Genomic DNA, 11,937 nt, shown 5'->3' with positions numbered 1-11,937 from the left:
TAAACTATTGTTTTCATTTTGTTTTGTGTGTGTGTGTGTGTGTTTGAACTCCTATTTTAATTTACCTTTGGCAAAATCTATATTTTATATCTACAAAATATTATAGACCTTCACGAATTTGAGCAACATTTTGATTATGATGAAAGAATAATATATTTTTCTAATTTACGTCTGAATCTATACATGAAAACAAAAAAATTATTTGGAAGAAATTGATGATAACAAATTTTTGTTAAGGTTTCCATAAAGATACTGTGAGTCAATTCATACAAGAGCTGGGTCATCTTTTACATCATATAAATCTTCAGTAAATATATACTTATACCTTTCTTTCATTGAAACACATGTTAATTATATTTTTTTTATATGTATATCTAACAGTAAAAATCTTTTTGTTTTAGGTACCATGAGCTTTGATATCACAGCACAAGTTTTATAACTTAACGAATTTATGCTAAAGGCCGTTTTTATATAGTTATGGCTGATTTTGGTAGTATACACAAAACAACTAATAGAAGAATTATAAAATGCATAAAATACTGGGAAATGAATGTGTTGATATTGATATAGAAGAAGTTGACAAAAAAGATATTGCATTTATATATACTAATCTATAAACGACAATAACATTTCAACAATAATTATTTAAATCTTTGTTTTATTGCAGTGGACCAGTTTATATTGTTAATATACTTTATGTTCAACATCTGTTGAATTAAATATTCTAATTTGAATCACGAATCCCACATTATAAATATACAATATCAAATCTCAATTAAAATAGTTTACAATAATAATGGTTCAAATAAGTAGTTTCATTTCAAACAATAAACAAACAATTAAAATAATGAAATGACTCAAACAAACACAAGAAGTCACATTTACTTCAGACATTTCTAAAAATATAGCAATTTACTGCATAAAACATATCACTTTACCACCTAAAATATGACATAACTTACAAGAGTTAAATTAACCGCCACAATTTAATTATGATTAACTAATTGGGCACAAAATTTACTGGAAAGTACCGAAACTTATTTAATCAAGGTTTAACCAGCCCTTAGAATATTTTTTTCAATTAAAACCAAATTTAAGAAAAATAATGCAATGTATTTAAATGCCTTTTGTTTAGTATATACAGTTCATATGTATTTAGAGAGTTTGGACTTACACATATTAATATTACAAGAATAAAACCCTATAAATAAAAACCTTGGGAATACAAACAGTCCACTTGGGTCTACTACATACAATTACAAAAATTCTTCACACCAATCATTGAGACATTGCCAACAATCCAATGATTGTTTGGAACTAGCTGAACAAGTGTCTTTCATCCATTCCCTAAAAAGTTCTTGATTCTTTTTGAGAACTAGGAACTGTCCTAGTACAACATAAGCCTGAAAATAAAGTTCTAAAATTAGTATTCAATAAAGAAATAAAAGGATTCTAATCTTTTATTGTTTACACATTACACAATATTATCAAAAATGAAATGCAGGATAATCATTTTGTGTAGTTTATATGTTGAGTAAATGCCTTCTTACTAAGTTGGGGTGAGTTAAATCTCATAGATCAGTGGCGCACCGAGGGAGGGGTTTTGGGGGTTAAAACCCCCCCAGGACCCTATTCCGACACTGTTACTTACACATTTTAAGGACTCAAAATGGAGGTAACATCATAAAAAAAATTTTGGTGACCAACCAAAACCCCCCCCCCCCAGAGGCAAATTCTAGGTGCGCTACTGTCATAGATATATGTACAGAATAAAGTGGAGTTACCAAGAAAATAATAGACTACGAAATTATTTTCACTGCAACAGCCAGAATTAAAAAAAAACTGTTTAACATGTTCTAAAGGAAGGATAAGAAATGTGAGAACTCAATATCAAATGCCGGGGAACCTTTAATAATCAACTATGATAATTATTAAGTTAAAGAGACCTTAACCCTTTCAGTCACCATGTTTGTTTAAACAAACATCAACTTTTCATAAGTGCCAATGATAGCTAATTTCCATTTTTTTTTTACATTGAATCAGCGTAAAACTCTAAACGAACATCTTATCTGTACGTTGCATTAGTCATATTGTCGCGCTTGTTATAAATAGCTTAGTTTTGTTGATAAATACGGTATAGTAACACATATTTTTGTGTTTCGAGCTACATTTCGAGATATTTCCTTTGTGTTTAAACTTATTAGATAAATTAAAATCTGATTTTAAAATTATTTTATAGGTACTTAATGGTTAGTTTTAACATGTATGTACAAAAACATAAAAAATATTAGATACTTCATATAGTTTCATACAAAAAACCATGTGGTATTTTAAACGAACATGGTGACTCAAAGGGTATTTATTTTCAGATTTCATTCTTCGAAAATATGTCTAGAGAGTCACTAACTGAAACTGAACTCCTTGATATCCAAAGAACAAAATAAAGTAGGTGAAGACGAAAAACGAGACGAATTGTTTGGAGGTGCCGAAGAAGAGAAAGATAGAACAAAAGTATATAACTATAGATCTATATATATTATATACATATATAAAACAATATTGTGAAGCAAACAGTCTCACAAAGAAAATATAGAGTGGATGAAAAATGTGCAATATTTAACACCACCATTACCTTGGTACAAACCTATTTGTAATGAAATAGTTGAGATTCTATCCCCAATCAAATATTTTTGCAACTATTTTACTATGTAATACCATGGTCGAAATGGCATATTTATACACGGTTCAAAACAATGTTAACAAGGTTGCTCGTACAAATCTGTTAGAGAGAAAAATATTTATCGGGATTCATATCATGATGGGTAACTTGCATCCTATCCCAGGACCCGATTCTATTGGGATTCCAAATTAGACATCCCAATTATCAGAGAAAATATGAATGTAAACAGATTTTACAAATTGACACAAAAGTTACATTTTGTTAACAATTTGCAGCCAGACCAAAACAACCAAGATTGTTTATTGAAAGTAAGGCCGTTGTATAATGCAATAAAGTTGAGATGTAATATATTTATTTATTTATTTCAACGGTAGAACCATTTACAATAAAATACAACAAATAGTAAAAAGTAAAGATCATGTACAAGAAACATCAAACAATAACAAAGAAACAAGTAAACAGTTAAAATTTGTACATTAAAACAGTATATCAAATCACAAAAGTTAAAAAAAATATATATAAAAAAATATCACATATCTAGATTGATAATTAGATTCTTAAGTTGCCTTTTGAAAGCATTAATGTTTGTACAGAAAGGATCCAATAGGAGGTCATTGCAAGAGCTCAGCATTCTCGACAAGGGAAAATGACGAGCATAATCAGTCCTATGAAAAGGAATATAAAAGAGTGCAGTGTGTCGAGTTCTATGTATTGTGTTTAAGTGTAAATTGGCTAATAACGAAGGACAATTAATAAAGTTGTTTATAATTTTAAACAAAAATAACATATCAGCTCTCAACCTGCGGTTCTTCAATGTAGCAATGTTAAATTGAGACATTATTATAGAATAATCTATGAAATAATTTTCAGTATTTTTTATATTAATATGTGCTTTAAAAGCTAAAGATCTTAGAAACTTCCTCTGAACGCTCCCCAATCCATCAATGTATACTTGATGAAATGGGGACCAAACAACAGAGCAGTATTCAAGACCTGAGCGTACCAGAGAGCAATACAATAATTTAAATACAATAGGTGAGAGATCATGACTGTTACGATAAATAAAACCAAGATTACGAAATCCTGTTTCCTTAATTTTAAGAAAATGGCTTCTAAATGTCAAGGCACAATCCAATAATACACCCAAATCTCTTATCTCAGTAACTGAATCCAAGAGTACATCATTAAGAACATATCTATTAGCTATTAGATTATTTATACGACCAAATGAAATACAAGAACATTTAGTTGGATTTAAGCTTAAACCATTTTGTTTTGACCATAAGAATATATTATTTACATCATCTTGCAGGAGATCTCTATCCGATTTATTATGTATACAACGAAATAGCTTAAGATCATCAGCAAATAGCAGGAAGTGTGAGTTTTTGATAGCCTTACCAATATTGTTAATGAACAAGTTAAAAAACAAAGGACCACAGTGAGACCCTTGTGGTGCACCAGAATAACAATGGAATTCTTTTGAAATATAATTGTTAATCCGTACTTGCTGTGTACGTCCCATCAGAAAACTTTTAATCCAATTAACAATGAGGTCACCAAAGCCAGATGCATGAAGTTTGTGGACCAAAAGATTATGATTAACCTGGTCAAAGGCCTTTGGGAAATCAGTGTAAACGCTGTCGACCTGAATTTTATACTCAAATGCACCCAACAAGTATTGTTGGTAATTGACAAGGTTTGTTACTGTTGACTTCCCGTTAGAAAATCCATGTTGTTCATCAATAATTATGTTTCTGCAAGCCCAGATGAGATTTATCGATACCAATTTATCAAGAAGTTTCGGGATTGCTGATTGAATAGTTATACCTCTATAATTGTTAACACACTCGCGATTGCCAGATTTATAGATAGGTGTGGGAAAACTATTTTTCCAATATTGTGGAAATACAGATGATGACAATGATAAATTGAAAATTTGTTGTAAAGGTTTACAAAGGGAAAAAATACAGTTCTTAATAAGTGCTGCAGGTATACCATCAGGTCCTGAAGAATATGTAGTTTTTAAACTCATAATCCCCTCGAAAACATCAGTCAGACTAAACTTCAGAATCTGAAAATCCACACTATAGTCCAATTTAAAATTAGGTACATTATACTCACTATCATTATATGTACCTGAAAAATAACTGGCAAAAAGATTAACTATTTCATCACCATTCTGAGCTATTACATCCCCACCTTTATTAGACATTACATTAGGATAAGCCCTAGACCCACGTGTAGTACTAACATTAACAACTCCAAAAAGAGTGGGGATTACTTGAAAGATTTGCTTGAATATTCTCTAAATAGTTCTTATAACATACTGCTTGTAATGATTTACATCTTTCCCTTAACATCGAAAACTCCTCATATGAGTTGCCTGAAGCTTTAAAATTCCTGTGAGCTATTTTTTTCTGTATGACAAGCTCAATTAATTCTCGTGAAAACCAAACTGGAAAGTTTAATGATTTAAACCGTTTGATAGGAACAAACATATTGATGGCATCATATAAAATATGGTAAAAATTTTCTAAGCAGCAATTTATATCTGATTCATCTAATACCTTGTTCCAAGGAATTGAAGCTAAATATTCATTTAAAACTTGATAATTACATTTTTTAAAATCATGATAGAAGACATCATATTTAAGAAACAACTTTAAATTGGCTGCATGTAACAATATAGTATAAGCTGAATGATGTTGCGAAGTATTCAATAGAATATCAGTTGAAATCGACACAACTGCATCCCTCTGAGTACAGAAAACTAGATCTAAAAATTTATTATTAAGGTTAGGCAGTATTAAGTATTTACTTGTGACATATTTTGAAAATTGTAGCAAGTACAAATAATATTTGCTGCAGAGTGATGCGGACACTCAACTGTAACACCATTACTAAGATTATCCCAGGATGCTTCAGGTAGGTTGTAGTCACCACAAATACAGAATTCACAATCACTGAATCTATCCGCTAAGTCCAACATACAGGTGGAATGCTCCTCATATACTGACCCAGATGAACGTGGAGGAAAGTACACTGCACCAATGACTAACTTTTTTGTGCCACACATTACCTGTGTAAAAACGTGTTCCACAGAGGAATCCATAGGCCTAACCAACAATGAATTAAGGCTCTTATGGACAGCAATAAGAACACCACCACCACGAGTCTTTGAACTAGTTTGAGGATCCCTGCCATGTCTATACACATTAAAGTCACTCAATATATTAGATCTTGAGGCCAATTTGTGTATAGACGAACAGATGATTCCATTCAAAGGGCAGTTAAACGTGAAGCAGTATATAAAAGGTAAACTGTGCCCCTGTGGTGTAAAATTGTTTGCTTTGTGTGGAAAAAACGGATTACTTTATAATTTTATTATTTATCAAGGAGAAACTACTGAAGTGAGTAGAGAAAATGTCAGTATATTTGGGGCTGGTGCAGCTACAGAAATTAAATTATGTGAAAAAATAAATGTAGATTATGTAAAACTTTATTATGATAACTATTTTTCGAGTTACAATCTCCTTCAATATCTCAAAAATAAGAACATATATATGCAGCAAGTACAGCTAGAGTTAACTGTTTTCACAGTCCTCTATTTCATAACGTCTCCAGTTCTCTCTATCTCTAGCTGCTGCAATCCAGTTTATTTCTATCCTCTTTAGGTCGTCGGTCCATCGGGTGGGTGGTCTGCCTCGACTTCGCTTGTCGGCTCTTGGTCTCCACTCCAATAATCTCTTCGTCCACCTTCCGTCTTCCATTCTAGCAACATGTCCAGCCCACCTCCACTTTTGTTTATTGATTCGCAGTATAATATCGTCTACGCCAGTTCGTCGGCGTATCTCCTCATTTCTCACGCGATCTTCCAAGGTCAGGCCCAGCATTGATCTCTCCATTCGCTTTTGTGTTACCATCAGTTTTTCGGCAGTAGCTTTCGTTAAAGTTAGGGTCTCTGCTCCATAGGTCAAGACTGGTAAGGTGCATTGGTTAAATGCCTTCCTTTTCAGGTGAATTGGGGTATTTGTTTTAAAAATGTCTCTCATCCTTCCATATGCCGCCCATCCCAACGTGATTCGTCTATTTAGCTCGCAGGTTTGGTTGTCTCTGGTTATTCTAATTTCATGACCCAAGTATGTGTATTTATCGATTAATTCTACCTTGTTGTTATTGATCTATATCTCTTCTCTGGGAACATATTGGTCATCATTTTGGTTTTCTCGAAATTTATCTCCAGCCCAGTTTCTTGTAGTATGTCATTCAGTTCTTGGAGCATGTCTTTGGTCTCTCCCAGATTATCTGACAGAAGCACGATATCTTCCACAAAACTTAGACAGTTTACTCTTTCTCCATCGATGGATATTCCTTTCTGTTGCCATGTTAGTCTTTTAAATGCATACTCAAGAACGGTAATGAACAGCTTTGGTGACATGGTATCACCTTGCCTGACTCCCCTTTTTATCTTTATTTTATTAGTTGCTGAATGTAGACTTATGGTTGTTGTGGCATTTTCATATATATTTTTAACTATATTACAATATCTGTAGTCGACCCTGCAATCTTGTAGTGCTCTTAAGATGGATGGTAGTTCCACTGTAACAAACGCCTTTTTAAAGTCTACAAATCTCAATGCCAAGGTACGGTTATATTCGTTAGTTTTTTCTATCAGGGTTTTTAGGCACTGCAGGTGATCGTTTGTGCCGTAATTAGGGCGGAAACCGGCTTGTCCCGAGGTTGGTAAAAATCCAGCTTTGTCTCTAATCTGTTCGTTATTATTCGGGTGTATAATTTATAAAGATGGTTAAGGAGACTGATTGGTCTGTATCTTTCCAGGTCTGCTATATCTCCCTTCTTGTGTAAGAGTACAGTTATTGAATTATTCCACTTTGTTTTGATTCCATAGGCCTCTATTTACATCCAACCAAATATTTAAAAAGCGTCTAGAGGTACTTCTGAGGAAGTTTTTAGAAAAGATAGTATAATTCTTATAAAATGGTATGATAACAAACCAGTGAATATGTCATCGAATTTTGTAAGTATTGGTACAACTGATCAATGTAAGAGATGGGACAAATCTGCTAAAAATACATTCACATAGCTCGACCAGAAGTTGTAAAATTATATAATGAATGTATGGGTAGAGTCGAGAAAACTAGACTTCCTCATAAGTATTTATAGAACATTTATAAGAAGTAAAAAGTGGAGACTTAGATTGTTCACCCATGCAGTAGATATAGCCTGTGTAAATTCCTGGTTAGAATACAAAGAGAAATCCAGAATAATCAATATTTCCAAAAACAAATTGTTGGATTTGATTAGTTTCAGAATGTACATTGCAGAAGCCCTTATATATGCAGGGATACCAATAAAAAAAATAGGTAGAACATCCATCAACCACCAATAGATCAAGTACACCACCAATCACAAAAAAATTGAAGATAGAACAAAGGTCATTAAGAGAAGTTCATTTTGACAGCATAGTGGCAAGGTGCAAGGCATAAAAATGGAACCTATCTGAAAAAGACACACATTAGTTGTAGTAAATGCAAAATTGATTAATGTATTGTCCGTGAACGCAATTTTTTCGTTGATTTTCATTCAAAGTAAATATGTTTTTTTTACGACTTTTTTGAGTATTTTTTTTTACATGCCCGACCGTTTTAACGAACATTAATTTTTTTTAGAAAAAAAATTATTCTATGGACAAATTTTTTTGTTTACAAATCTTTTAAAAAATCATATACCTCAACCTCCAAGTTTAAAATTTTTATCTTTACAAACAAATACTCATGACTGAAAAGGTTAGACTATTGAATGTATCTTCAACTAACTTCAAAAATCAGATTAATCTGTAAAATAATCTTTTTGCATTTTTTAAATAAACACATACACAAAATAAACATTATGTTTATATGGGTTTAAGTCACAATTTATTGTAATGAAAATTACATTTTATGACATTTTGATTTCTTACTTTAAAGAATTCGAATTCATTATAATCAATTGTGGCTTAATATCATATAAACATAAAATTTAACTTGAACATACCACAAGAAAACAGTTTCTAAACCTTTTTTAGAAAATAAACAATTCTACTTCAACATTTCTTCTTTCACTTAAAATGTAGGTATATTTATGTAACCTATCGTTACCTCTTTAAAAATTTAATGTCATTTTATTTTTCAGTAAGTTTTTACAAATTTAAACAATTAATGATTCATTTAATTATTTTGGTATTGCACTTAAGTAGGTAGTATTTATTATTTTGATATTCCAGTTTCTCTTCAGTATATAAATAGATACGGCCTTCCCCAATAAAAAATAATTACAGAACCTTCTTCCTTAATTTTCATTTGTTATTATTATTCACCTCTACAAGTTAAAGTTATATATCTAATATAGTTGAAAATAAGTTATATATCTAATATAGTTAATAATGATCAAGATGAAGTTAAACAAATAATAAAGAAACCAAATCAATCTCTCAGTGAATAAAATTGCTTAGAGCAAAATAATCACAACATAGTTATTGCATTTAACCAAAAAAAAAAAAGTTTCCGAGTATAATATAACATAGGAAAATCTAGGAGTCCACAAATGTTATGAAAACATGTAATAATAATGAGATATAATATATATCAGATAACAAAAAGCAGTGAAATAGAATGGACTTAACATAGTGAAAAAACAACAGAAATTAGATTGAGAGCAGCAAACAGTAGAAAGGTCAACAGGACTCATAAGAATCGTTGGTTAGATACATGTACTGAACAAACCTAATTAAGCTACCTGTATCGTAGAAATAATAGGAGAGTTCAAAATATAATTATTTTATACAACAATTTTAACACAAATCATTCACCAAACATTATTTCCTTTTATGAGTAAATTATTATATCAAAATAATAGAATATACGACATAAATCATCATACTTTGTCAAATCCGGCAGCTACCAAGCGTTCACCAAGTACTTTTCCAATCCCTGCTAATTCTGTTACAGGTTTTTCACCCATAGGCTCCACAACAAAGTTACGATGTTTTTGGGTAGTACTCGACATTTTTGTATTACTAGGATAGAATAATCTTAAAAACAATACTATTTATAAAGATGAGAGAAACCAGTAAACCTTCGGTAAAGATAGAACCAACATTCACTGAACACTGAACAGTTAACAGTTATTAATAAACTTCAAATTTGACATTTGACTTTTGCTTGACAAATGACATTCAAGACGGTTATGGAAATTCTCAACTTCAACCTTCCAGTTCACTAGCCACCCCACTTGGAAAGTTTTGAAAAAAGAATCATATTATAAATGATGACTTATACTAATGATTGTGCAATGATTATTATTCGGTGCAAAGCGTTCTTTTTTATGTAATGTAATTCCGATTTAAAATATGCCCGATTTTTAAAAGCCACCGCCATTATTCGCCATTATTTACCATGAAACAACAAGAAATGACAGGAATGACAACTGTTTCTTATGATCAAGAAGAGTAATTTTAACCAGTGTTGCCATAGTTATTCAAAATCATGTTTTCTACTAAAAAATAAAAATTTACCTAAAACGTAAAGTTTATAAATTATTACCTACTTTTAACTGAAAAGTATAGCTTTTTTACAAGGGTCAATTTAGATTTGGTTACGTTACTATACGTTTATTATCACGTTTTCTTATGAACAATAAAAATTTTGATAAAATTTTATTCTTATTACTGCTTTTTTACCAGCGTTAGGTTAGATTTGGTTACGTTGGTTTAGTTTTAATTTCATGTTTTCTTATGAAATATAAAAATTTTGATTTTTAATTATACAAAATTTTATTCTTATTACTGCTTTTTTACCAGCGTTTGGTTAGATTTGGTTACGTTGGTTTAGTTTTAATTTCATGTTTTCTTATGAAATATAAAAATTTTGATTTTTAATTATATTATAACATTTTATTTATTTATATTACTGCTTTTTTTTACCAGTGTTAGGTTAGATTTGGTTTATTGGTTTACATTTTTAATAATAAAATAAGACGATGGTTAACGGGTACTCGTTTTGCACGTGGTTATTAAGATTGTATCCACCTGTTTTAATTAAGGTAATTTTCATGAAATTTTTAGATCTTTTAAAGGTTAAAACTGGCAACGATGTCAAAAGTACATAAAATTTAACTTCTTGCGCATGGCCGCTATATTGTTTTGAAATATTAAAAATCTTGATTATTTTAAACAATTTTACCCATTTTTTCATAATTTAACAGTAAAAAACAGTGAGATTTAATATGTTTTAGTTACGTTTTTTTTATTAAGACATGTATATATACTTTTCTTTGCTTTTTATGTATTTTTTTTTATTCATATTGCTTTTTTTGTTATTTTTTTTTGTATTTTTGATTATTTGGGCACTTTTACTAGTTTAAAGCAAAGAAAACATTAAAATTTGAGGTTTTTTTCACTTTTTCGGCTAAGTCCACAAAAAATTTGGCATTATTGAGGCGTTCCGGCTTACTAAATAATTACCGTATCTTCCTTAGGGCAATTCGCATTTTAGTGCACTCTAACTAACCAAACTCTTATGACAATTAACATACTCTTAAATGGTGTCAGAGTTGCCAAGTTTCCAGTTTTTTCATACTCTCACATAATATTATAGAAATGCATATAAAAATTAATAGATTTTAGTTAATTAAAGATAATCAAATGCATATACAATAAAATTTATTAAAATGATATAAAAAATGAATAGTATTAATTAAATTACCGTATATAATAGAAATGCATTGAAATTAGGACAATTATAATTTATGTTTATGATTCACAAGTGTCATTGTGCCGGTTGACCATCCGCACCTAATAATAAGGTTCTAATAGATAAGATTTGGAAAGTGCTAATTTACAATATTTAACTGCATTTAAACAGAAAATATTTGTTTTATACTTATTTAAAACTTGTAGCTTCTCATAACACAAATTATAATTTCGTAAAAGTAACTTATATTTTAAACCTTCGTATACATTTTACAAAAAATTATGGCAAGTTTTATACTTATTTAAAATTTGTAGCTTCTCATAACACAAATTATTATTTCGTAAAAGTAACTTTATATTTGTAACATCTTCCCATTGCTAGTCAAAATTATCAACGTAAGTCTTCGACTGAAATATTTTGCTACCTCCTTGAAAATAGGCAGCATAATGTTCTAGAGTTGCCATCTCGTACCCATTCAGACAAGGTGTGAGATTCAGCAACAAC

The 11,937-nt window shown here is 30.4% G+C and overlaps 1 protein-coding gene across 1 annotated transcript; it reads right to left on the bottom strand.

Moving 5' to 3' along the window:
• Positions 1-1,092: 1,092 nt before the first annotated feature.
• On the bottom strand, positions 1,093-9,868 carry baf (barrier to autointegration factor). Its single transcript, XM_072524338.1, has 2 exons — positions 9,623-9,868; positions 1,093-1,403 (listed from the first exon to the last, which is right to left on the bottom strand). The coding sequence occupies exons 1-2, from the start codon at positions 9,746-9,748 to the stop codon at positions 1,257-1,259; spliced, it is 273 nt and encodes a 90-aa protein (XP_072380439.1). The 5' UTR covers positions 9,749-9,868; the 3' UTR covers positions 1,093-1,256.
• Between the last annotated feature and the right edge of the window lie 2,069 nt (positions 9,869-11,937).

The sequence above is a fragment of the Diabrotica undecimpunctata genome, chromosome 3 (genome assembly GCF_040954645.1).
Source record: "Diabrotica undecimpunctata isolate CICGRU chromosome 3, icDiaUnde3, whole genome shotgun sequence".
NCBI lineage: Eukaryota > Metazoa > Arthropoda > Insecta > Coleoptera > Chrysomelidae > Diabrotica > Diabrotica undecimpunctata.
The sequence above is the reverse complement of the archived record's forward strand: the minus strand, read 5'-3'. Positions and strand labels throughout refer to the sequence as shown.